Source organism: Lepus europaeus, chromosome 3 (assembly GCF_033115175.1).
Source record: "Lepus europaeus isolate LE1 chromosome 3, mLepTim1.pri, whole genome shotgun sequence".
NCBI lineage: Eukaryota > Metazoa > Chordata > Mammalia > Lagomorpha > Leporidae > Lepus > Lepus europaeus.
The window spans coordinates 125,255,444-125,283,318 of NC_084829.1; the positions used below are offsets into that span (position 1 = coordinate 125,255,444).

Consider the following 27,875-nt stretch of genomic DNA (forward strand, 5'->3'; position numbering starts at 1 on the left):
CCTGTGGGTGACCCTTCATGGTTGCTTCTTAACATTCACAGCATTGACACTTTATCTTTGCCACAGTAATAACTCTTTGAGGGGCCGGTGCTGTGGCACATTGGGTTAATGCCCTGGCCTAAAGTGCCGGCACCCCATATGGGTACCGGTTTGAGACCCGACTGCTCCACTTCCAATCCAGCTCTCTGCTATGGCCTGGGGTAGCAGTAGAAGATGGCCCAAGTCCTTGGGCCCCTGCACCCGTATGGGAGACCTAGAAGAAGCTCCTGGCTCTTGGCTTTGGATCGGTGCAGCTCTGGCCATTGTGGCCAATTGGGGAGTGAACCATCAGATGGAAGATCTCTCTCTCTCTCTCTCTGCCTCTCCTCTCTGTGTAATTCTGACTTCCAAATAAATAAATAAATCTAAAAAACAAAACAAAAAAACCCTCTTCGAGATCTCACAACCTTTTGCTCCCTAATGCTGTGTTCTTCCCATTACATTTTAGCCAATGTCTCTACTCCTATGCTTCTGTCTTGTAATCTCTATGCCCTTTGGTTAGCCATTTCTAGGTTTCTATCTCCTGGCCTCTGTGCAGCATTTGACAGTGTCAACAATGCCTTCCTTTAACTTTTTCTGTGGCCTCTGTGATAGTATTCATTTTCCTAATCCTTGAATTGCTTCCCTCCCACCCCTTCTATCAGCCATGCTTCCTTTTGTTCCCCAAATGTAAGCCTTCCTTAAGTCCTGTCCTCCAAACCCAGCCCTCCTCCTCAGGTTTGTTGTGCTGGCCATCTAACCTCATCCTAGACTTCACGGATCGCCTCCACATGGGCTCCTTCATGACAGCTTTCCTGCTGTTCCAGGCCCAGGCATACTGCTAGAATCTCTTTTAGCCCCAGTACTGGAGAGAGAGAGTTGTTTTTTACTAAACTTTTGTCTGGGACCTTTTCATATGCAGGATCCAAGAGCTTTCTTTTCTGAACACTCATGTTTCAGGACTTTTGGGGAGGGAACTAAGATGCACCTGGTCTGAGGTTAACATGGCTACCCTTTTCCTACTCCCCATTCCAGCTCTCACTGCTAAGATTTGTGCAGGGGGCTGGTATATGGCACAGCAGTGCCAGCATCCCACATGGATGCTGGTTAAAGTCCCAGCTGCTCCTCTTCTGATCCAGTTCCTTGCTAGTGCATCTGGAAAAGCCACTGGAAGATGGCTCCCGCATCCATGTGGGGGACCTGGAAGAATTTCCTGGCTCCTGACTTCGGCCTGGCCTAGCCCCGTTCATTGCAGCCATTAGGGGAGTGGACCTGCAGATGGAAGATCTCTCTTTGTCTCTCCCTCTCTGTCACTCTGCCTTACAAATAAATAAGATAAATCTTAAAAAAAATATTTATGTAGACTGAACCAGGCCTGGCTTGAAGGGCCTATGTTTTATTCCTCTGAGGGTTTTGTCAATGAGGTGAGTCCTTATACTGAACTGGGAAAATCCAGCTCTGAAGATTGTTTCAGAGGTGGGGCAAGTAGGAGGTTCAGTTCTTGGTCTGGAGTGGTTTTTAATGAACACCTCCCACTTCCCACCCTGGCAATAGATGCTTTTACATTATTGGCCTCAGGTTCTTGGAAGCAGAGTTTGGGTGAGTATAAAATGCTGTGAGGAGGCTGGAAGTGTAGGTGTCAGTGCCATTAGGAAACCGTCACACCTTTAGGGATGCTCATGCTAGATTTCAGTACACACACACACACACATCCCAACATGCAGCAGAGTAGTCCCTGCCTGTGGCAGTTCATGTCTCTTCCTAGCTCTCCAGGGACAAAAGACAGAGACCTCTCCGGTGCTTTGTGAACTATCTGCTGCACATCTTGTCTCGGTAGGACACACAGCACCTCGCTCAGTGAGGCACATAGTTGGATGTACTTACAGCTCACTGCAAAAACATTTAAAAAGCATTATGATACCTTACTGTGTGCTATGACTATATAGAGGGAGTTGTTAGATACTTAGAATTTACCGTTTACTTCTCTGCTTTCTGTATTGAGCTATATTTCTATATGGAACATTGTGTAAAGCACAGTGATCGACTTTTGGCTGTGATAGATACCTATGATTCTCCCAATGTAATGTTCTATCAGTGAGGAGTGTTGCCCACAATCAGACCCATCAGGCTCGTTGATGTGTACTGAGAAGTTCATTCAACCAAATCCACTGGGTATCACAGTAAGGCACAAGACATTCAAAGATGGGAACATCGTGATCTCCCCTGAAGGATCGTGACATCTTTGACTGTGGAGGGAAAGCCTTTTGTTTTTCTCCATTGAGTAATAATATATGCTTGACATTTTTCTAGCCTATCCATCTATGCCAAAGAAAGGTAATTTAAATTTTGTACTAATTTGGGTGCGCGTAGTTAAGTTTATTGTGAAAGGTTCAGCCAGCATGCAGTTATTGGTAGCAGCTGGGCACCAAGTAAATGCTCGTGAGATGGTGGCTTATAATAGTATTCTGCTCTGGGATAGAGATAACTACGTGCAGCTTGTGGGAGGGAGGGGGCCAGAAGCTGCCTCAGAGGAAAAAAGGAAGGCTCAAGAAATAGGAAGCATTTGCAAATGGATATTTAGAGACTGTCCTGAATCAACAGGACCTAAGGTGATGACTGATTATGCTGACAGTGGCAAGGTCAAAGGGTACAAGAAAGAAAATGGAGGTGAGCTATTGAAAGGAGTGAACAACATTCCATCTAAGCCAAAACCATCTGTGGAAGAGTGTGTCTAGGCGTATTAGCCTGTGATATCCATTTTCCACATGAACAAAGCAAAAGCAAACAATGTATGTGTTTTTTTTTATTATTTAGAATGGAAAAATATTTTGTTAGCATTTCATTGTTTATCTGCCAAGAGCTATGCAAGCTAGATTTTATGTTTTATATGTAAATTCACAATCATTAATCCCATCTTCCTGAAGTAATTTCAATGTGACTGCCTGGAGTGGGGAGGTCATTTTTTTTTTCAGTCTTAGGGAATTTTTAGTGTGCCTTTGGTTCTCTGAACAGATCTGATTGGAACACATAAATGACTAGAACAAGACTTCTAGATCAAAGCAGCTTCTATTTAAATGTATTTTCTTTCCTCTTGGTTTTGAATTTTAAACAATATAAAGGAAATATTTAAAGCCAGATGTTTTTATACTCCTGTGTCACCTTCTCCTGCAGTGACCCTGTATGTGGTCTGTAGGTGATATGATATCGTTGATGACATTTCTCAATGTGGGCTGTTAGTGACACTTCTCAGATCATGGCATGCCATCGCCGGTCAGAGCAGTCCTCCTTGTGATTTGCTCATTGATTTCCTTTTACCCTATTCCCTCTCATTTCCCTCTCCCACTCCATGGCATTCCATTGTGTGCAGTGTGTGTAGGCTCCTATGTTTATATGCCCTTGAAAAATGGTTATGGTTGTTTTGTATTCATCTGTTTCAAATGTACATAAATGACACTGTTTTATACATCCCATTCTGTTTCTCCTGATACAAACTTATTGCTGTGTAAACTTCTAATGACTGCCTGGGATTCCAGAGCACAAGGACCACTTTGTACTTACCCTCTAGCCCATGACCGCCACCACTGACTTCCAGTAAATAGCCTCAGGCAGGCTACTTATGGTACACGAATGTGTACCTCTTGGCAGGTGGTGCACATCCGTGAGTTAAGTTGCTACATGAAATGAGTCATAATTCACTGGAATGGCTGAGCCAGTTTACTTTCCAGGTAGCAACACTAGAATATTCCAGTTTTTTGCTTTCTCTGTTTCTCCACCATCATGGTGAGTGTACCTGACTCTTTCTCGCCATGCCTCCACACAAGACTTGCAGAATCAAGAGATTCCTGGCTGTCCCCCCCAAAAAAATTAGTAATAAAATCAGGTATAACTCCAAGAGGTGACGTTGGAGAAGAACCAAGCTGGGTCTGTAAGGAATTACACTTGAGAAAACACATATATTTATGTTGTATCAAGGCTTCTGTCTTCTTAATTATATCAAGCTGCAGATGTCACCATTGTTGGACTAGCTGGACATATTTGGGGCTGTGACTTGGGGATTGGCTCAGTAATAAATATGTGAAATGTTTTGGGGAAAAAAGGAATATTCCAACTTTTCAATTTTGGTATAAAATGATACCTAATTTTAATTTGTACTTTTCTGATCACACAGATGTTAGGGCATCTTTTCATAGTTAATTCAATTTTATATTCTCTTGGTAATTTTTATTCATTGTGATATGTCTCTACAATATTCAATATATGGATTAATATACAAGATGTTTTTAGCCATAACAATGGGGCTTAATCATATGCAGCTGTCAATGGTTGAACATTTCTGAGCTATAAGAACAGCACAAATGTATGGTCCAACTTAATACATACAAGTCTTTCCAAATTTTCATTACATTAAGAAATATTGCAGTAACCATATGTTATGACGTATAGCATTTCTCTTTTTTTGAATTTGTCCTTAGAATGAATTCCTTAGAGAATGATTACTGAATCAGGGAATGAACATTTTTATGGCTGTCATACCTTTTGCAAAACCATTTTCTAAAAGGGCTGTACTGGTTGGCATTATGTAACCTTTATATCATGAGTCTATGGTTTTAATCCAACTTTACCATCAATACGTGGTACATTTAAAGTATTTTAATAACTTTCAAACTTTACCTTACCTCTTTGTTTTAATTTTAATTTCTATTATTTAATTGCTATTAGTATTTATCATATACTGAGGTGTTCATTGATAAATAGTATACTTTATGAGATTGCTGTATTATGTCTTTAGTCCATTTTGTTAGTGTCTTTATTTTAGTCAATTTGAAGGTGAGTTTTCATGTAGTGTAGTTCATGCTGTCTTCAATTTCTGAAAATGAAATTATTTACTTGCAATTTATTCTTCAGATGACAATCAAAACAAATCACATGACAAAAAGGAGAAGAAGATGGTGGTTCAGAAACCCCATGGTACCATAGAATACACGGTAAGTAAAAACAGAATGGTGTGAACATTTGTTAGTATTACTAGGTTGACCCAGTGTTTTTCCTTTACACCTCCTGCTGCTTACCTGGATTTTTCTTTTTCTACCTGCTAAATAATGAAGCTTCTCAAGGCCTGCTCTAGGTCATTTCTTTCCCTCTGTATTTTCTTTCTGGGAAATTTTATGTGAAGCAATGATCTGAGGATGTGAAGGTGATCTGGCTGCAACACCTGTCACCACATTGGTCACCAGCATTGCTCAGGCTGATCTGGCTGGTTCAGCAAACAACACCTTCCATCTTTGCTCCACGTCCCTCCTCCCACCCCCCAAAGCTGGGTAGAAGCTAACTCATCATGTCTACTTGTCTTCCATGCTTGGTGCTTTTTAAAGAAGTGGTGGCTTCATCATCCATTCATTCATACAAACAACACCCTTATCTTTGGCATCTTCTCTTCACTCTCTAAGTTCATTCTGTGTTCATCCAGAAAGAAAGGGCTAGAACCTTTCGTTTTATACTCTCATAGAACCATGTCCCTTTACATAGTTTGTTTCAGTGTAGCATTATTGATTCATTAGTGTGAGTGTTATTTTTATTTTGTACCTTCAATTTGTGTATCCATGGAGAGACTGGACTCCTTTATGTTCACCATCGTGTTCATGGCACCTTGTAAGATGTAGACCACCATACTGTTAAATCAATAATAACTCATGCTGTTATGTGTACATTACCACAGCACACTGTGTGGTCTGTGCTTACCTCTCTGCCTTCACCATGAAGTTAAATAGTTCAAAGTTTTAATTTCTGGGAGCCCTCTTTTATATACCCATCCTAAATTTTTGTAAAAACACTTTACGACTGTTTCACTGTAATCTGTTACTCTGTTTATTCTGAGACATTTTATTGCGTTAGTAGATTTTGATTCCAGGGGCAGTGGTGAGTTTGATTCTGTGTCTGCATCTTTATTTTTTCTCCATTCCTCATCCTCCTGCAGCCTTCTCTCATCTCCGTGTAATTCAAGGCTCACCTAGTGGAACCAGTTCTGCTTCCAGGGTCAGCCACCAGTCTAGACTTAGGGCTGGAGATGGGAACTTCTTCTTTTTTAAGATTTATTTAATTTTTATTTGAAATGCAAAGTTACAGAGAAAAAGAGAGATTTTCCATCTGGTGATTCACCCCTCAAATGGCCACAATGGCTAGAGTTGGGTCAGACCAAAACCAGGAACTTCTTCCAGCTGTTCCATGTGGGTATAGGGGCTCAAAATCTTGGGCCATCCCAAAGCCTGCTGCTTTCCCAGGCTCATTAGCAGGGAGCTAGAAGTGGAGCATCTGGGACTCGAACTGGTACCCATATGGGATGCTGGTGCTGTAGGCAGTGGCTTAACCGTATAGGCCACGGCTCCGGCCCCAGGAATTTCCAATGACATTCATCAGAATGACTTCCCACTAGCAAGTTTGCCCACTGACTCTGGACAGGGAATGCCTAGGGTACTGACATGACTGCTGGCAGCCAACTTCTGGTGGGGCTTTCTTACGGTGGAGTTTCTCATCTTCTCACCACCCTCTATTCCTGTTTCTCTATTATAGAAAGAGAGAGGTATACACCTAGAGCATATGTCACACATTTTATAGATTTAGGGAATAATGCGAATTTGGTTGACCATGGAAAACAGTCATTTTAATGACTGAACAATTACAAGTAGCTAATCTGAATTTCTTTCAGATTTCCTTGCCTTCAAAATTCTTCATTTGTTAGCTGAGTGACGTTCATGTGCTGATCCCTGGGGAAAACACCACTGATAAGTCACTGTTCAGGAGCTTTTAGTGCAGTGAAGAGTCGGGCAAATAGAAAAATGATGACCTTAGAGAAAATTGCCCTACCTCTCCTATGGGTAGACACTGTGTGTTTTATTTCTTTTCTTCTTACAGTTTTATATTACATCTCATAGACTTCTACTCCATACTAATAACTTGTGTCAAAGTAAAAATAGGAAGTCATTGGTATACTGTGAAATTTGTTGATGAGGGAGCCCAGAAATTAATTGTATTTAATAAGACTTTGCTTTTATGTTATATTAAGAATTGAGAATGTTTTTATTTTCTTAAGTACATGTGGATGAAACTGTTACCTTTTCATTTACTCCTATTGTGGCTAGATTAATGTTGTCTATCAAATTGTATATTGAATCTTTTCTATTACTCTGTTTGATTACTCTAGGCTGGAAGCCAGGATACCCTAAACTCTATAGCATTGAAGTTTAACATCACTCCCAACAAATTAGTGGAACTGAATAAACTTTTCACACACACTATTGTTCCAGGCCAGGTAATTAATTGCTTGTTGAATATGACTTTTTCCCATTTTTAATGCCTGACTGTTGGTGTCATGGAATTATCATGTGATAAGTACATTGGCTTAATCTCTTCTCCTTTAGATTCAAGAATTCTGAAAGTGACGTAGAACTTATGAGGTATTCAGAGATGAGCACCCTGAAATGACTGACATAGTTTATTATCACTATTGTTAGTGAGTGTTTCCTAGGGCATCAAAGAAAGTTCTAAATTAATGTCATGTTTTCCCTCTGTCAAACAACAGACATTCTTGGAATATTTAATTCAGAATTACAAGTTTCAATTTAGTCTTCTCCTCTGGGGTACAGTATTACCACCATTTTATTTTAAAGTAGGTAGAATTTTTGTCTTTTTTTTCTCAATTTGATATCATGAAAAGAGCCATCAACAAAAGACCACCTTTTTTCCCCCAAGTTTTTAATTTTAATTGTTAAACTGAGTGAAATTGACAAATTATATAATTTTGCTACTCCAATCTAGTTAACTTATTTTGAATACCTTCTACATAATGAGATATTATTAAAATTACATCTATGCAATAAATTTAAATAGTTAAGTCATTAAAAAATAGAACTTAGCTGAGACCAGGTATCCAGTCCCGTTAATTAAGTGCTTCATTACCATGAGCAAATTTTGGTTTCCTTGTTGATTCACTAATGCATCTTTGACATTTCATTCTTCCAAGATAGATATTGCTACTTTAAAAAATAAAATAAAAAAAATAATAAAAAAGTTTTTTTTTAAAGGCAGAGTGACAGAGACGGAGGGAGAGATACAAAGAAAGAGATCACTCATCTGTTGGTTCACTTCCTAGATGGCCACATTGGTTTGGACTCAGGCAGGCAAAAGCCAGGAGCCTGGAACTCTATTTGGGTCTCCCGTATGAGTGGCAAGGACCCAAGAACTTCAGCCATCTTCTGCTGTTCCCAGGCACATTAGTAGGGACAGGAAGTAGAGCAGCCATGACTTAAACCAGTGCTCTGTATGGGATCCAACATTGCAGGTGGCAACATAACCCACTGTGCCACCATGCCAACCCAATACTGCTACTTTTCAGCACAGTTTTCTTTAGGCAATGATAACATTGTTCTTTGCATTTCTTTAAAGGGCAGCACATAAAGCCAACAGGCCCACACGTTAGCCAGTTTGTATTTTAGTGTTTCTGGTATTTATGTTCTTGTCAAAGGGAGAAGTTAGGATACTGCTAGTACCAGGTAATTGGGTGGGAGTGGAGGGAGGAGAGACAGAATTTTCAAAAATTAACTAGCTTTTATCTCTTAAGAAAGCAAACAGATCTTGCTCACTTTCATTGTTGGTGTTATTTTATAATCTGGCATATTGCTGTACAATGTATAACTGAGGGAATAGGCTTGTATTTGCTTTCTTTTTTTTTTTTAATTTTATTGTTTATTTGAAAGTCAGAATTACAGAGAGGTAGAGACAGAGAGAGAGGTCTTCCATTTGCTGAATCACTCCTCAGATGGCCGCAGTAACCAGAGCAGCGCTGATCCAAAGTCAGGAAGGAGCTTCTTCTGGGTCTCCCACATGAATGCAGGGGCCCAAGGACTTGGGTCATCTTCTACTGCTTTCCCAGGCCATAGCAGAGAGCTGGATCAGAAGTGGAGCAGCCGGAGGCTGGCACCGTGGCTCAACAGGCTAATCCTCCACCTTGCGGCGCCGGCACACCGGGTTCTAGTCCCGGTTGGGGCACCGGATTCTGTCCCGGTTGCTCCTCTTCCAGGCCAGCTCTCTGCTGTGGCCCAGGAGTGCAGTGGAGGATGGCCCAAGTGCTTGGGCCCTGCACCCCGTGGGGACCAGGAGAAGCACCTGGCTCCTGCCTTGGGATCAGCATGGTGCGCCGGCCGCAGCGCGCCGGCCTCGGCAGCCATTGGAGGGTGAACCAATGGCAAAAAGGAAGACCTTTCTCTCTCTCTCTCTCTCTCACTGTCCACTCTGCCTGTCAAAATATATATATATATAAAATAAAAAAGAAGTGGAGCAGCCGGGACTAGAACCAGCACTCATATGGGATGCTAGCACTGCAGGCAGAGGCTTTACCAGCTATGCCACAACGCCTTCCCCTGTGTTTGCTTTCTTTTTTCTTTTATTTATTTATTTGTTTGTTTGTTTGTTTATTTGACAGAGTTACATAGAGAGAGAAGGAGAGGCAGAGAGAGAGAGAGAAATAGAGAGAGGTCTTCCATCTGCTGATTCACTCCCCAGTTGGCCGCAATGGCCAGAGCTGTGCCAATCCAAAGCCAGGAGCCAGGAGCTTACTCCAGGTCTCCCACGTGGGTGCAGGGGCCCAAGGACTTGGGCCATCTTCCACTGCTTTCCCAGGCCATCGCAGGGAGCTGTATTGGAAATGGAGCAGCCAGGACTCAAACCAGTGCCCACATGGGATGCCGGCAATGCAGGCAGTGGCTTCACCTGTCATGCCACAGAACCACTCCCTGTATTCATTTCCAAGTGACTATCAGTACAGGAACCTAGAAAAATAATTTTGAGTGATTCCTTACACTGTGTTCATAAGTGATTGTTACCGTATTAAGGACCAGTGGCCAATAACAGTATAAGAACTATTTGTGTCTACTGCAATGCTAAGAAATTCTCAAAATGGAAACCTCAAAACGTTTTTCCATTTGGCCTTCATTTTATCTTTGTGACCTGGGCAAGTCACTTCCTTTTTTTGGGTGTCAATTTCCTAATCTGAGAAGCTAGGGGTTGGGCTACATTATCTCATGTTCCTTCCAATCTTTTATTATGTCCAATTACAGAACAAAGCAGATATATGCTGTGTATTGTCCCAGGACATCTGTATTTGTGCTTTCTACTGACAAAGATAAGGAATCAGAAAGAGTGAAATAGACTCAGGGGCTTTAAAACTGTAGATGACCTTTTCACTTTTAAAGATTGTCCAGTGCTCTGTCTTGGTGCCTGTAGGGGTACGGTATCCTTCTCATCTCAGCAGATCCGATAAACCAAAACTCGTTTGATCTCCTCTGGTTCCAGGAAATTTGAGACTCACTCTTCAAGACACTAGTTTGATGATTACCTTGAGGTAGAAAGAAAACTGGTCTAGCTGGGTCAGTGGCCACCTGCGAGAGTGATTTTTAGAGGTTACCTGGAAGCTTACTGAACTAAAATGGTGCCCTAGGCTTGTTGCTTCAAAAGACAAAAGCCAAGATGAGAGAAACATTAAAAAACAAAATGGGGGCATAAAATGTTTTTCAGATTAGGCTGTGAGTTCTGATACTTAAACAAAATTTGAAGATGTGTACAAAAGTGTACTTTTGCAAATGGTTTGTCCTGAGCACTCAGATGTTACCCTGTAGATGTATATATATTTTCGGATGTTTTAATTTTTATGGGATACCTTGGTTTACCCATGCTTAAAAGTTGTTTTCTAGACTACTGCAGCTTTGTTTTACGGGGGAAAAAAATAACACTTCAGCATCTCAAATTCCCATTTGTCGATGTGTTAGAGCAAACTTCCATGTTCAGGTGGCACATAGTCACCTGGGAAGTCAAAGCTTCCCAGCCTTTTAATGCCACTTCTATCTGCAACTGATTAAGCATATGGTTAGCCCCTGATTCAGCATTTAGAATGTGTCAGGCAATAGAATCCCAGTTGAAGCTGCTGATACCTTTTAAGAGTTCAGATGCAAAAATTAATTAGTTAATTAATTAATTAACTCATGGTGAGTTACTTGTGAGAAATGCCATCCATTCATTTCTCTAGTTTATCAATGGAAGATAAATTAAGAGAACTGTGTATGCAGACCACACAACTTTAGTCCTTTTTAAACTGCTTGTATAGAATTCTAAGCTTTGCCTTTTGCTGTTGACCTCTATTGAAGATATTGTAAAAAAAAAGTCCTCCAAAACCAGTTGTTAATATTTATTGTTAGTGCACCATTGAGGACAATTAGTTAAGTCTAGAACATTACATTTTATGAAATTCCACAGGAGAATACTTGCATTCCTGAGAAAAAGATTTTTATCTTGTAGAAATTGGATTCTTCTAACTAATGATGTCTATCTTTGCATTGATTATGTAGAAAATAATTTTATGTCCTACAACTCAATGAACATTTCATAATTTTGGAGCATATATTTTCAGAAGCAGTCAATCCTTATCATATTTCTTTGACTTTGATTTTTCCCACTTGTATGTAGCTTTTGTTGCTGCCTCAAAATTTTCTGGATTGAACTGAAGCTTAAATAAAGTTAAAACAGAAATATTTCCCAAAGACACTGAATAATACTATTGATCAATGATAAATTGTTTTATGATTAGCTCTGGTTTCTGTTTTATAACAATACAGGTTATCATTTTAAGATTATAAATATTTTGTAGAAGGAGGTTATTTTGTACAAGTTGTTGGCGGCTTTTTATTTGTAATTTTAGATAACCCAGACACTGATGAAACAAAGTATTGGGATTACTATGTTGATCTGACCTTGTAAGGGTTGTCATGTAAGGATCTTACTACTCTAGCACTCAGGGCCTGCTGGGAGGGAGCAAGCCTGGCTTTGTTCCATTGCTACCTGACACAGGTATAATATTTAGAAGCACACCTTGCTTCTCTGTCCTCTGTTCCCCTGTACTATTAGTGTGCTTCCCTAGAAGGCTCTTCCCACCTTCCCATCCACTTCCCACTTACTCGTCAAGGCTTCCCGTGGACCTACTTGCTTCCAGTGGCCTACCCAGAATACCCACTCACCTTACTCTCTCCTTTCTTGAACACCTGCAGTATCTATAGTTGTGTTCCATACCTTTTATTGCATACATTCGTATTGCTAAGTATAATTTCAGGGATTTCTCTATGACAGTTAGTATTATGGGTTCCATGGAAGCCAGTTAGATCTTGGTCATGCACCGAGCAGGTTGCTGTGCAGGGTGCATAGCGCTATAAACTCTGGCTAGTGGTTTGTTGATTCTTGGTGCTCACCCAGCTCTTCTGTTGCATTCTCAGGTCCTTTTTGTGCCAGATGCCAACTTTCCTTCCAGTACCTTAAGACTATCATCATCCAGTCCCGGTGCTACTGTCTCTCCTTCATCATCTGATGCAGAATATGACAAACTGCCTGTATGTATGTTATTCACTCCACGCATTGACATTAATTTTATCAAAAAGATTTATTTGTGAGTTAAGGAATTTAACATGTTGTTTTTTGCAAGATTATATCTGAAATTCCCCCCAAAGGGACTAATTTGTCAATTAGTGGAGACAGTGCATCCTCTTGCAAGAGAAACCACTTTAAATTTAAGGTCTCCAGGAATAAATGTGACTTGATTGAAATTATGACATTGAACTCCCAGTGAAACAGATGGGTTGTTTGTATTCCTCCTTTCTCTAGAGAATGTGAATCAGGAGGCTAATGTGAATTCTTTCCTTTAGGTTATATTCTTACCTTTTTTTTTTTTTTTAAGATTTTTATTTATTTGAGAGGCAGAGTTACAGTGAGAGGGAGAAACAGAGAGAAAGGTCTTCAATCCACTGGTTCACTCCCTAAATGGCCATAATGGGCAGAGCTGGGCCAATCTGAAGCCGGGAGCCAGGAGCTTCCCCCAGATCCCCCACGCAGGGGTGCAAGCCAATCCAACTCCTGGAGCCAGGAGCTTCCTCCAGGTCTCCCATGTGGGTACAGGGGCTCAAGCAGTTGGGCCATCTTCTATTGCTTTCCCAGGCCATAGCGGAGAGCTGGATCAAAAGAGGAGCAGCCAGGACTCGATCCGGCACCCATATGGGATACCAGCACTGCAGGCTGGGGATTTAACCCGCTGCGCCACGGCACCAGTTTCAGATTTTTTTTTTCAAGCTAATATACCATACTTGGTATGCTCATAGAGAACCATTATTGCTTGATTTATACATGTAACTTGCTTTGAAGAAATATTTTTATTTGATTTTGGACATTTTTGCTTTCATAAGGATGCTGACTTAGCAAGAAAGGCCTTAAAACCCATTGAAAGAGTTTTGTCATCTACTTCTGAAGAAGATGAACCAGGCGTTGTGAAATTCCTCAAAATGAATTGTCGATACTTCACAGATGGAAAGGTATGTGGCGACACGTGTTTCCTTTTCTTGAAATCTGTGGAAAACTAAACAGAGTTACAAATTACTGGGGATTTATACTAAACTGTCTCACCCAAAGTTTCAGTTAAGGGTTTGCCAAGAATCCAATCACTTTCCTTTGGTGTGTGCCTGGCATTTTACTTATCGAGGGAATTGTCATCATTGAGCAGAAGTGTGATTCTGTGTGACCGTGAACTTGTCGTTTAATCTTTCAGTTCTTGGTCTGCATGTTGTTAGACAGTATAGTGTATGTTTAACAGCAACGATGCAGTCAGACTCACTGAATTTAAACTCCACTGGTGGCATGCACTGGCTCTGACACCATGGGCAAGGAAGGTCTTTACATTTCTTTCCTAAGCCTTCAATTTCCTCATGTTTAAAATAGGAACAGTAATAAAGTTTAATTGTCATAAGGTCTGGTCATTAAAAGAGATAATTCATGTAAAGAGCTTACCACATAATGTGGAAAATAGTGAGTTCTCGAGTTGTGTTTGCTGCTAGCAATGCTAATGTTAAAATTAGTGCCTACTACTTCATCCTCTTGGCATTTTGGGTGTTGAGTTTTTTTTTAAGATTGATTAATTTATTTGAAAGGTGGAGTTGGAGGGAGAGAAAGAGAAAGAGAAATTGATTGATTGATTCTTCCATCCACTGGTTCACTCCCTAAATGGCTGCAAAGGCCAGGGTTGGGCCAGGCAGAAGCCAGAAGCTGGGAAGTTCTTCTGGATCTCCCATGTGGATGCATGGGCCCAAGTACTTTCTGCTGCTTTCCCAGGCACATTAGCAAGAGGACTGGATCAGAAGTAGAGCAACCGGGACTGGAACCAGCACTCATACGGGATGCCAGCATTGATGGCTTAACCCACCGTGCCCCAAGGGTGGCTCCCATTAGTTCTATCTATCTATTTATCTATCTATCTATTTCTTTTTACAAAGAACAAATCCACATTTTAGCCTCTGAAGAAGGGGATGTATTATTAGCCTGTTCTCAAAGTAGAGACTTCCTATCAGCTTTCAGATAATAGGAAAAATGTTATTGATGTGCAATTATAAGTTTACAAAATAAGAATAAGTGGTGCTTGCACAGAGGTAATTGCTATACACTAAAAGTACCCAAATACATTATTTTTCTAAAGGAAGCCATTTGTATCCTGCTGTCTCCCTGGTAGCTAATACCCCCGTGGCCACTGAAGTCTGTAATGTAATCTACCCAAGCTGCAGACTTCACAGATCCCAGCAGTCTGCTGCTTTTTTTTTTTTTTAAGAAGAGAAGCAAGGTTTATTTTTCTTTATTATTTGCTAGGTAGAGTTATAGACAGTGAGAGGTTGAGACAGAGAGAGAGAGGTCTTCCTTCCGTTGGTTCACCCCCCAAATGGCTGCTATGGTCGGAACTGAGCCGATCTGAAGCCAGGAGCCAGGTGCTTCCTCCCGGTCTCCCATGCGGGTGCAGGGGCCCAAGCACTTGAGCCATCCTCCACTGCCATCCCAGGCCACAGCAGAGAGCTGGTCTGGAAGAGGAGCAGCTGGGACTAGAACCGGTGCCCATATGAGATGCTGGTGCTGCAGGTGGAGGATTAGCCAAGTGAGCCATGATGCCAGCCCGATGCTTTTTGCTTTTAGTTCTTATGCTCAGCTGCACTCAATTTGGCTGCAAAAGGTCATATTCAAATATATGTTGAAACATGGATGCAACTAGAAACCATTATTCTTAGTGAAATAAGGCAGTCCCAAAAGGACATATATAATATGTTCTCCCTGATCTGTGATAACTAATAGAGCACCTAAAAGATAATCTATAGAAGTGAAATTGACACTTTGAGATACAATGATTTTGAACAACCCTTGTCTTGACTGTTGAGGAACAGATTTTTATACAATTTATTGAACTGTTTACTTAATATATGTGTATAAAGTTAATTGAAAATAGATCTTAGTTAAAAATAAGAATGGGAGTAGGAGAGGGAGAAGAAGGGTAGGAGTGCGGGAGGGAGGGCAGGTAGGGTAGAAAGAATCACTATGTTTCTAATGTTGTGTCCATGAAATGCATGAAGTTTATATACCTTAAATTAAAGGTTTCTAAGTAAAAAAATTGCAACTGTGAAAAAACCAAATATATGTTGAATGTTGCTGCCTGTGGGCTTTCTCAATACTTTAGAGAAAAACATTGGGATTATTCTCTGGCACCGTGGCTCTGAGCCGGCTGCTCGCTGGGCACAGCACGATGCCAGGTACTTGTTGGCCACGTGGTGAGGATTCGCTGAGTGATCTATGAAGCACTCGTTTTGCAGACCAAGAACTGCGGAATCTGAGGCAGGCATGTGGGCACCAGGACCACAGTGCACGCGAGGCATGTCCATTTGCGCTGCCTCAGCACCCATCGTGGCATTCTGCAGCCTGTCTTTCTAGCCCTCATCATGGAGATGTGGTTGTCACGTAGGATGCTGAGGTTCACGATCTCTTGGAATGGCACCAGGAGTTAAAGCTGTGGATTTGGTTGCTGGAAGCATTTCTGCCTGAAATGATCCTGTCCTGTTCCTCTCTCCTACAGGGAGTGGTCGGAGGCGTCATGATTGTCACTCCTAACAACATCATGTTTGACCCTCACAAGTCCGATCCCTTGGTTATTGAGAACGGGTGTGAGGAGTACGGCCTCATCTGCCCCATGGAAGAGGTCGTCTCCATTGCCCTCTACAATGACATTTCCCACATGAAGATCAAAGATGCGCTGCCATCGTAAGTCACTTCCTTTGTTCGCCAGTACAGGCGGGTGGGGGGAGTCAGATGCAGTCAAAGAGTGAGGCCATTTGCAGGGCTGAGGGTTTGTGCAGAGGTGAATTTGAAGGTGGGATATTTGGACATTAAAAAAATAAAACCAGAAAAATTAAAGTAGAAATAGTGCAGTCTGTGATACGGGAAGAGTTCAATATATAAGGGCTAAAGGTCAACAACAAAAAAGCCAGCATTTAAAAATATTTGGCTTGTTTTTCCAAAAAGCAGTGCATGTTTGTTTGTTTGTTTAAGATTTATTCATTTAAAAGACCAAGAGGGAGAGAGATCCTGCACCCAGTGGCTTGCTTCTCAATGGCCACAACAGTGGGTCTGGGCCAGACCAAAGCCAGGAGCCTGCAACTCCACCCTGGGCCCCCGCATGGGTGGCAGGGCCCCGAGTACTTGGGCCATTTTCTGTCACCTTTCCAGGTGCATTCAATAGCTGGATTTGAAACAGAGCAGGCAGGACTCAAACTAGCACTCTAATATGGGGTTCAGGTGTGGTAAGCAGGGGCTTAAACCTGCTGCACCAAAATGCCAGCCCCACAATGCATGTTCTTAATGAGTTTATGAAGGAAATGAAGTTTCTTGGAAAGAACGTTGGTCAGATGATCAGGAAGTAAGTGAATTGTCTTCTTTTTGGGAGAGCTGTGTTCCTCTCCATCCAATTGCCGGAAGAAGCCATCTTCCTAATGCAGAGAGGTTTGGGGGGCATTGTGGTAGTTCTCCCCACACTGTAACTAGGCTGCCTTACGTAGTGTTGTTGTTGTTTTTTCATCTGAATTATAGATGAATAGTCCCTTAGTCCTGATTACTTTGCTGTATGGTACTGAGTTTATTATTTTAAAGAGTGGGACGCTGCCTCTCCATGAAGAAAGAGAGTTAAGAAAGCTGAGGGCGTTGACTTCCAGGGACAACCTGATTTCGACTGTCACAACCTGATTTCAGCTGTCACATAGCCACTGTGTCTGTTTCTCTATCAAAGCCCTCAGTAGGAATCCTAGGAACCCCTCAGTGATAGGAAGGTAGAGGCAAGGCAGGAGGTCCTCACAGTGCAAAAGGGAGCCAGCCCTTGTGACTCATGGGAAAATAAGGAGAGATAGCTGGGGAACGAACCTAGACACAGTGTCCCCAGCGGTTTGTGACAGCAGGCTCCCTGGACTCTGCCTAACCCCAAGCCATGGAAGCTTTCACAAGAACGAGAGCACTGGGCTAGGGTCTGAGTTCTGCTACCAGGAAGTGTTGACACGAGAGCTTTAGGAGGTGGCAGCAGGTCAGGCAGTACTGTGCGATGAGTAGGACCAGAGCTACATTGCCTGGCTTTCCCTTATGCCGCCTCTTATGGCCCTGTGTCCTGCATGCGCTCCTCAGTACTGTACCTCCATTTCCTGTTCTGTAAATGGAGCTAACAGCATTGTTCAGCTGGTAGCACTGTGGTAAGAACTAAGCACATTTATATTCCCAAACTCTTGGAAAACAGCCTGATACTTGCTAAAGTGTAGCCTGTTATTTGTGAACTTTCAGTGCAAAGCTGAAGCTCTGTTCATTGCTCTGTGCAAATCTTGTTATCCATGGGATGGAGGCATCTACTGCATCTTAGTAGATGCCTCTTTCATGCCAGTGATATGGAGACAGGGGGTGCCCTTAAGGAGCCTGCATTCTGTTGGGTGCCGCAGACATGTGGACACAGTAGTAGCTGCATGGCCCTGTGAATGCAGCAGTGCACACAGCACTCCATGAGGACTCAGTTGAGGAAATGAGGGACTCTTAGAGGAGGAGCAGGCAAGGCAGTGAAAGAGTTGGTTCTGGAAAGCAGGTGCGAATATTGAGTTCTCTGTAACAGGAAGGAAGAAGATAAGGATTGTTAAGGTATAATTAAGATTGGAAATGGATGACCAAACAGCGACTTTTTTTTATCAATTGCTGGCTTCCAGTGGATTAGTACTTTGCACATCTTCAGCTTGGGTTCTTACGTTTTCTGCTTCATAATAGAAAGGGAGGGTGCATCTTTACAGAATAATTTCTCTCAATGTGAGATTATGTTAGTGATCCAGAACACTGGCAGAAAAAGAAAAGAATTAAGAATTTGCTCCTAATTTATTGAAATTAATTTGGGATTATACATTGATTCCTGTTTTGGATGCAAGTTTATATAGGATTTTTAGTCTGATGAGCAATGTGTGTACAAAATAGCAAAACTGAATGTGTGAGTGAAATCAGGATGAAATGAATTTTTTATTGTCTTCAGAATTCCATCAACTGTTCAATTGCTTAAAATGTCTATATGACTGAAAGTTTAATGGTAAAACAATAAGTGCAAATTGTTTAGGTGCAATGTACAAATCGTTTTTTAAAGTGCAAAGGTATTTTAATGTTCATGGAAAAATGTAATTAAAACTTTATCTTGGTGGCAAAAACTTTTGAAATACACATGTGTTTTTTTTTCATAATACACATTTCCTTGATTTTAAGGATCCCTCATATGCATGAGTTTCAAATTTTTTGTACCAAAATAAACTGATGTTTACATTATGCTAACTACAAACTTCTTGAAAGACTTCGGGGGTGTGTGTGTGTGTGTGTGTGTATGTGTATATGTGAGTGCACATGCGTGTGTGTTTTAACTCCAGCTGCTACTGAGAGTAGGAAGGGAACTAAAGAAATTATTGATCAGCATGAGGTGCCTGGCTGAGTCTAGAAAATGTTAATTAACAGCTAAGCCAGATGACAGCATTATGTGCTTTGCCCTCACACAGCCTGGCAGCTGCATTGTAAAAAAAAAAAAAGCAGATGGCTAAATTAATCCCATTTAGGGAATTGGAAGCCTGGATTACATAGAACAAGAAGGGAGGGGCGGGCAAGGTAGTTTAGAAGCTAATTAGCTGCAGTTGAATGTACTCTGTGGGGGTCAAGTGAGGTAGGGAATGTGGAGTTAGGAAAGGGCTTGGATGTTTATGGAGGAGTTTTGCTTATAAATCATATATATATCTATATATAATGTATAGATATAGATATAGATATAAAACTAGATATCTCTCTTGCAGGGCATCTTGTAGTATTTTATATGTGAAATTAAATGTTGACTTCCAATGTGATGATTACACTACAGTATACCAATTGGTTTGACTCTAGGATTGAAGCATATTTATCGTCTCCTGGGATGCCAATATTGGACTGAAGTGCAGAGACTGACCCACCCATAGTTTAGAATATGACACTCAGGGACTCAGTGAATGCTTATTGGGCTGAAATGGGTTATGAATCAAAGAGGCTTTGTAAAGCATGGGAGCAGGCCTTAACATTTATGTAGACTTTTGTTTTCTGTTGGAAAATGCAAGGATGTTCCATTCAAGTAGTTTATAAAATAACTTCAGGGTAGACAGTCTTGTAACTGGAGAGCTGCCTGATATGATGCTGTTTTGTTGTCATAATTTATTTTAAAGGCAGAATAATAGAAAAAGTACCTGAAGGTGATCTGCCCTTACTAAAAATATAATTATTTGTGAAATTAAAATGTTTTGGAAAAGGGTTTTTATATTTCTGTACTTCAACTCCATAGTGGCACTACCACTAGTAATGGTAAGTAGAAATACAGGGTTATGTGAGATATTTCTAGTTACAATTTTTACATTGTGTGTTTCTTAGCCACGTATTTTAAACTTGGGTAAGATATCTGTCAATATTTAATGTAACTCAGGCTGGCGCCATGGCTTAACAGGCTAATCCTCCGCCTTGTGGCGCCGGCACACCAGGTTCTAGTCCCGGTTGAGGCGCCGGATTCTATCCCGGTTGCCCCTCTTCCAGGCCAGCTCTCTGCTATGGTCCGGGCAGGCAGTGGAGGATGGCCCAAATCCTTGGGCCCTGCACCTGCATGGGAGACCAGGAGAAGCACCTGGCTCCTGGCTTCGGATCAGCGAGATGCGCTGGCCGCAGCGGCCATTGGAGGGTGAACCAACGGCAAAAAGGAAAACCTTTCTCTCTGTCTCTCTCTCTCACTATCCACTCTGCCTGTCAAAAAAAAAAAAATTAATGTAACTCAAATCTGAGTAGTAAAGTGTCTATTATTAAAGAAAAACAATTGGGGACAGGTATTTGGTACAGTACTTGGGATGACCCTGCCCTATACCAGGTTACCTGGTTGGAGTCCTGGCTCTGCTCCCAATTTCAGCTTTGTACTGATGTTCACCCTGGGAGGCAACAGGTGACAGTCCAGTAGTTGGGTTTCTACTTGGGAGACCTGGATTGAGTTCCTGGCTCCTGGCCCTGGCTATTGCAGGCATTTAGGGAATGAACCAGGAGATGGGAGGTTCTTTCTATCTACCTGTCTTCCTGTCTTTTAAATACATTTTTTAAAGGAAAAAAATAATTGACTGCATCTAAGGACAATAGATTTCAGCTGATAAACCAGTTGCCCTGCTTCCATAAAGTAAGATAATATTGTTACAAAAAGAGAGAGATGTTTAAATTAAGAAATTTAAAAGTATTCTAAATAAGAGCTTTTTTTGGAAAGACTTTTCAATAAATTATAAAACTGTAAAAGGGAGCTACTGCTATATATCTACAGTATTTATAGCACCTCCTTGTGAGTAGCATCTCTTGCATTTCTTTCATGCATAGCAGGGTGTCAGTTATTGGAAGCATTAGCTTCTAGGTCATGAAACCTAAAATTAGGGTTCAAGATCTGTCACTGTCTATAGAGCAGTTAAATGAGTAGCTACTAAGTCAATTAGACTTTCAGTATTAATGCAGTTGTTCTTGATACTATTTAATTAAAATTTTGAATGTATAAGGAAATTGAGTTGTTGATAAAGCATTTCCTCTCTTTTATCCTTTCTTTTATGAAAAATAAAAAATCTCAGGTAACATCACTATTCACATGTCTTTCAGAACCATCCATGTGTCTCTAGTAGGATATGCAACTCTCATGGTTCATCCTTTTGCCATTTTCTTTAGTTGACTTCTGTTTCATTTTGAAATTTATTTCTTGATTTCATTTTTTATTCTGAAATCATGTAAGCATAAGTTGTGGTTTATTTGTATGTTTTTTGTTTGAGTTTTTGTTTTGTTTTTTGCCTTTCCTCCATTTTGCTTTTGGTTTTATTTTTAACATTCCATGTGCACCCACCATTTCTCCCCCAACAGTGACCTACCTCAGGATCTTTGTCCTCTGTACAGGCCTGGAGAGTGGGAAGACCTGGCTTCGGAAAAGGATATCAACCCATTCAGTAAGTTCAAATCCATCAGCAAGGAAAAACGCCAACAGAATGGAGAGAGAACCACTTCTTCAGATGCCAAGTCAACAGGACCTTTGGAGAAGTCCAGAGAACACACACCTACGAAGCCCTCAGATGGCCACATGTCAGGGAAATTCAAGAAACTGGAATCCTCTAGGGAGACAACCACTGGGTCTCCCACAGTGACTAAGCTCCTCAAGAAACCCTCTGACACTCACACTGCATTTGAATCTGTGACCAAAGAAAACTCCCTTTTAGGAGAAGATGATGATTTTGTTGACCTGGAAGAACTTTCTTCTCAAACTGAGAGTGGAATGGACAAAAGAGACCCCTCAAAGGAGTGCCTTTCGCTTGACCCAGAAGAGCGAAAGAAGGCTGAATCACCACTAATCCGTTCCACTGTGGAAATGCAGGTGCGGTCAGCCTTGGACTTTTCAGGAACAGAGAGTGACGCTGAGCTTAAGGGGGCTCTAGATTTAGAAACTTGTGAGAAGCAAGATATAATGCCGGAAGTAGACAAGCAGTCTGGTTCCCCCGAAAACCAGGTAGAAAACACACTGAACATACACGAAGATCTGGATAAAGTTAAACTCATTGAATATTACCTAAATAAGAACAAAGAAGGGTCACAGTTATCTGAACATTTGCAGAAGGCAGAATTAAGTGATGGCAGAAGCATTGAGCCAGTGGGAATAGACATCACCCTTAGCAGTTCTCTTCCCCAGGCAGATGATCTCCTGACTGAGGGTAATAAAAAGACAGATGAAACTTGGGTCAAAGAGAGAGGGCCACTTCCACTGAAACTGGACCCTTCCACAGGAGAAAATGTGGATAAAGAGTCTCTTGACTCCTCTTTGGATTCTGCTCTGGACAACAGCTGTCAAGGCGCACAAACAGATAATAAATCTGAAATTCAGTTATGGCTGTTAAAGAGAATTCAAGTACCCATTGAAGGTAAGCTGTTTTTCTGTAATGTCTTTATATTGGGTTGTATAGCTATCTTTCTAAAACTCCCACAAAAAATAGCAAAGGTAGTACAATTACTTGAGAACAATTATTTTTTTCAGTAGAGTATGTCATTGTTGATAGCATTAATTGGGAAAAATATATGGTATCTATTTTGAAATTGAACTATGACATCAATTTCTAGAATTCCATTTAAAAAATAATTTGAATTTTAAAAAATCTTTCAAGTAACTTTCCTTTTTCTCCCTTGAGTTTTCAACTTCCAAGGAGTACAAAATGTTCCCAAACTAAATTGCAGTATAGTATGACTAGGTCCTCAGTACCGTTCTTGTGGACTGTCAGAATGCTCCATCATTTGCTGTTGGATTGGTTGTCACACATTTCCAGGCTGTAGCATCCCATATAATGTGGAACATTTGAAGATTTCAAAGATTTTTCCTTTTATGCTAAAGAAGGTCTGAAAAATTTATTAGTCCTGATAGGATGTAGTGTGATGCTCCTGCCATATGTTGTCACTATTCATCACGAAGAGGGGATTGGACACTATAAATACTCTGTGCATTAGAAAGACTTCCTGTCACCAATATTGTTGTTGTTGAGGAAGATTTTTTTCGTGTTTGATTCAGATATACTTCCTTCAAAAGAAGAGAAAAGCAAGACCCCACCCATGTTTCTGTGCATCAAAGTGGGAAAACCAATGAGAAAGTCCTTTGCAACCCACACTGCAGCCATGGTCCAGCAGTATGGCAAACGGAGGAAACAGCCAGAGTATTGGTTTGCTGTTCCTCGAGAGAGGTGCGTATAGGCTAAGTTGGAAACTGTTGGTCAGTCAGAGTCTAATTGCATTTTTATATTCTTCCTCTTAAAACGCTGAATTATTTCTTGACTAGGACTTTTCTCATGATTATAGATTTTATAATCTCTAGCAGAATGCTATTTGAGTGGCTTTCTGCTAAATGGTGGTTGTAATATAGAAAATATGAACTCATCATAGGTATTGTGTACTAAGCCACATTCATAACTTTCTACCCAGCCGATTTTTAAATGAAAGAAGATTTAGATATTCTCAAATGCCAGTAATTAGAAGTGCCCTCCCATTGAGAATAAAGGAATACCATGGAGCAAATCCAAACCCTCTCAGTGCAGTAAAGAAGTGTGAGTATAGGTTTTTTAATGATTTATTTTGTTTATTTGAAAGTACAGTTACAGAGAGAGGAAGAGAGAGAGAGCGTGCCATCTTCCATCCTCTGGTTCATTCCCCCACATGGCTGCAAAGGCTAAGGCTCGGCCAGACTGAAGCCTGGAGCCAAAGGACTTGGGCCATCTTCCACAGCCTTCCCAGGCACATTAACAGTGAGCTGGATCAGAAGTGAAGCAACTGGGACTGGAACCAGCACCCATATGGTATCCTGGCATCGCAGGCAGCCCCTTTACCCACTATGCCACAACAGTGGCCCTGATTGTAGTTTCTGAAACACTTATAATCTAAGCAACTAAAGATTCTGTGGCCTTTTGGAGGGAGTTCCTGAGGCTTGACAGCATGAGAAAAGTTTTGGGTCCTCCCTGGGTAGGTTTGAGGGGTTGTGCACCTTTAGAGAGATTTATGGTTATTTTTAAAATTTTATATTTTAATGCTGCATAATAATTGTACATATTTAGGGGATGCAATATGATATTTTGATGTATAAAACCTGCACTGATCAAATCAAGAGTTTAAATATATATACATATATATATATACATATATAAAATACCTCACACACTTCATATTTCTTTGTGTTGGGAACATTCAAAATCCTCTCTTTTGCTGTTCTGAAATAAACAGTAAATAACTGTGTACTAAGATCACCCCCACTGCACTATAGAAACCAGAAGTTATTCCTCCTATTTAATTGTAATTTTGTAAGAATTAACCAAATTCTCCCTACCCCTACCCCATTCCCAGCCTCTGGTGACCACAATTCTACCTTTAGTTTGGTGAGCTCAACTCTTCTGGCTACCACGTAGGAGTGAGAACTCATGGTATTTGTCTTCTGTGCCTGGCTTATTTCACTTAACATAATGTCCTGCAGATGCATCCATGTTGCTGCAGATGATAGGATGTCATTTTTTATGGTTAATATTCCTTTGTGTATAGCATATTTTCCATATGTTCTTTATCCATTTGTCCACTGGTAGACTCTCAGGTTGATTCCATTCTTCATTATAATGTTGACTTCCATGAATAATGGGAATGCAAACAAGGGATTTGTATTTTGAACAATTGAAGACATTTACTGGCTATGTAGTCTAGGATAACAGAGTTAATGGCGTAGAAAATACTCAGAAATTCACTATTGGGGATGTTTTTATAATACAAATAATTAGAAAACATTCTTTCTAGCAAAAATGGTGTTTCTCTTTAGTCTGCGTGGTAAAATAAAAACATCTTTAGAGAGGCCACACAATTAGTTTTAAATTATTAAACCCACACATAATTACCTTTCCCTGACTAGTCATTAAACATTATCATCTGGGCCAAGCTCTTGGCTGATACACCTGCCCAGAACAAATATACCCAGCAAGCATCCTTAGCATGAATCCTCATAAAGCAAATTAAATTCCAAACAATAGCTGGCTGATGATTACCCCGAATGATAATTCTTACCAGGAGACTTGTCTCATTTTAATAAATACATTTAGAGTGAAAAATAGCAGGATTTTTATTATTGCATTTGCTAAGAGCTTTTCTTTGGCTTAGAAACAAACCCTGTCAACAAGGACATTAAACATATTACGTTTTGCCTTTGTGTAATACTCAAATACTCCTTTATCTGTACCTGCAGCCCACTGCATCTCATTAAAGCCTTCAACGAGGGATACTGGAGGAGTGGGTAGTAAAATAGGTGTCTTTTGCTATTATTTCAAAATGTTTCAACAGAAGCAAAATAAATTCCCTTAGCCCTTTAAAATGGGAGTTGTGGAATTAGAAATTCAGCTGCTCAGAACCTTAGAGATTCTGGCCAATTTGGGATCATCTAAATGAGAAAAATTAAGCACTGAAACTGTGTGGGTGTATAAACTTTTGTTCTCTACCAGAAAAATTACCTGTCATAGTTATTGCCTTTCTCTGGGAAAATATATTATTGTTAAGAAAAATGTTTTTTCTCAACTTTATCTTTAATGGGATCGTGTGCGCCAAGAACACTTGTGGAATAGCTGTAGCAGTCTCACAATCTAATTATTTTTACTGTCATTCTTTAACCAAGAAGAAATGCTTAACACTGAAATAGTGCTTCTTCTAAGCTTTTGAAACTAGGTCACTTGTTGAATTCATTATACTGCATTTTATAGTGACTCATTTGTCTTTGGGCAGCAAATGCTTGGAATATTTATAATTATTATTAATTGACAAAAGGTTTTTTTGGAGATGTTATATAGCACTGTGCTGATGATAATTGTTTTTTTTTTTTTTGAGGGGGTTATATAGAGGTTAGGAAATTTCATTGTAGTTGTTCCCTTATGTAGTTCCATGTCTTCTTGCCCAAAAGGAACCCACATTTTACTTTAAGAAGAGAAAAATGAAGCAGTCCTATATCTTATAGCTAATTCCCACCAAAACCTCAAAGTGCACAGTAAGTTCATTTTTTATTCCAGTTTGTGCAGTTCTTCAGAGCTTAAAGCTCAACAGAAGTCCTTCAGGGGAGTGAAGTAGCATCGTGTGATACTTTTTTCATTGTGATGGCAACTTGATTCCCCCCCTGCCTCTACCTGAATCTGTCCTTCTGTGTCATGGATCCCAGCATGCACTGGCATTTCAGTAGCAAGGTGACGTCACCCATGCAGTGGTTACATTCTTGGGTCTCAGTGTCCTCATGTAGACCTTGTAGATGTGACAACCTGTTACCTTTAAGCCGTCTCAGCTTTTCCTACTCTTACTCTTGGTGCTAATTTAAACATCAAGGCTGTACAATTCTACTCCTTTGAATCTTTTTTTCTTCTTTTCTTCCTCTTTATTTGGAGTGGCAGTGAGGGAAGGAGAGAGAGAGAGAGAGAGAGAGAGAGAGAGAGAGAGAGAGAATCTCCTATCAACTTGTTCACTCCCTGAATGCCTGCAACAGCTGGGGCTGAGCCAGGCCAAAGCCAGGAGCCAGCAATGCCATTTGAGTCTTCCACATGGGTGGCAGGAACCCAAGCATCTGGGCCATAATCTGCTGCCTCCCAGGTGCATTACCAGGAATTGGGTTGGAAGTAGAGGTAGGACTCAATACCAGGCACTTTGATACAGGATGCTGGCGTCCCAAGCAGCAACTTAACACGCTGCGCCATGACACTCCGTGGTCCACCATATTTTAATAATCTGATACAGGATTTCAGAGCCTTGGCACTCTTGATGTTTTGGGTCGCATGATCCTCTGATGAAAGGGAGTAGAGAGAGGATGCCCCGTGAATCTCAGGGTGTTTAGTGACACTCGTGGCCTCTTTGCACCAGCGGGCAGTGGCACCTCACCAGTTCGGACAAGCAAAAGTGTTTCCAAATGTTGCTACATATTTTCTGAAGAACAAAGTCCAGAATTGGACCTAGGCCCATGAGTCTACACCATTCTGAAAGTGGTGGAAGACAAAATAGCTTAGAGATTTGACTACTTAAATCTATATTGTACTTGATCATGTTCATGATATTAACTTATCTGCATATAGTTCGTTTCCTTTACTAAACTATTTTCTTAAAACCCATTTTTCAAAGAATGTCATTAAAACTTTCTTAGACTTCTTACTACTCCATAGTTTTGTATCTATAAAAACAAAATATTCCTTTAGAGGAAATGGTGTTACCTGGAGGGTAATCTTAAGTTGATAGGATACTACAAGCAATTAAGGTAGTTGGTATCGACAGGAATTTATATCTGTGCCTTCACTTTGCATAAGCCTTTGCTATGATCCATGTGAGGTCTGATAAGAAGACAGTACTGTTTCCAGCCCTGGAAGACGCATGAAGACTTCTGTTCCCAGAATGATGGGATTCATGGGCCCCAGAATGGGGAAAAGTGAATGGAAATTCCTAGGAAGTATGGGTCCTTAAATGGGATATTCTATCCTCTTTAAAATAATTTGTTAATTTGAACAAATGGGATTGTGAATGTTAAATAATTAGATACTATTTGAATAATTACAGAATACATACTTCCTGACTGGCACTGGGCTATTAGATAGTACCTCAGGGTCTTAACTTGAAGACCTTATGACAAGCTATTGAAAATAGATGCTAGCACTTTCTAGAAACTTAGTATGAGAATAGTTCAGAAAATTTGTTGGAAAATGGAATTACAAGATTATTTTGGTGCAAAAATTTTAGACCATGCATATGCAAGGTCTTCCTATTAGTCATGAGAATGTGTATCACCAGAAAACCATCCATTTTGATTCTTTTTGCATCAAAATGCTTTTTTTTTTTTTTAATGAGAAACAGACACAGTGAAAGGACAACACAAA

The 27,875-nt window shown here is 40.6% G+C and overlaps 1 protein-coding gene across 7 annotated transcripts in view; it reads left to right on the forward strand.

The window, feature by feature from the left end:
- Nucleotides 1–27,875, forward strand: part of NCOA7 (nuclear receptor coactivator 7) — a 162,553-nt gene that overhangs the window by 95,612 nt on the left and 39,066 nt on the right. For 6 of the 7 annotated variants that reach the window (XM_062186720.1, XM_062186719.1, XM_062186721.1 and 3 more), the window contains exons 4-10: nucleotides 4,924–5,003; nucleotides 7,217–7,324; nucleotides 12,330–12,443; nucleotides 13,290–13,415; nucleotides 15,983–16,167; nucleotides 21,346–22,391; nucleotides 23,030–23,198. In XM_062186720.1, coding sequence (XP_062042704.1) covers nucleotides 4,924–5,003; nucleotides 7,217–7,324; nucleotides 12,330–12,443; nucleotides 13,290–13,415; nucleotides 15,983–16,167; nucleotides 21,346–22,391; nucleotides 23,030–23,198 — 1,828 coding nt within the window. The remainder of the gene's footprint in view (nucleotides 1–4,923; nucleotides 5,004–7,216; nucleotides 7,325–12,329; nucleotides 12,444–13,289; nucleotides 13,416–15,982; nucleotides 16,168–21,345; nucleotides 22,392–23,029; nucleotides 23,199–27,875) is intronic. The other variant, XM_062186725.1, reaches the window with a different exon arrangement.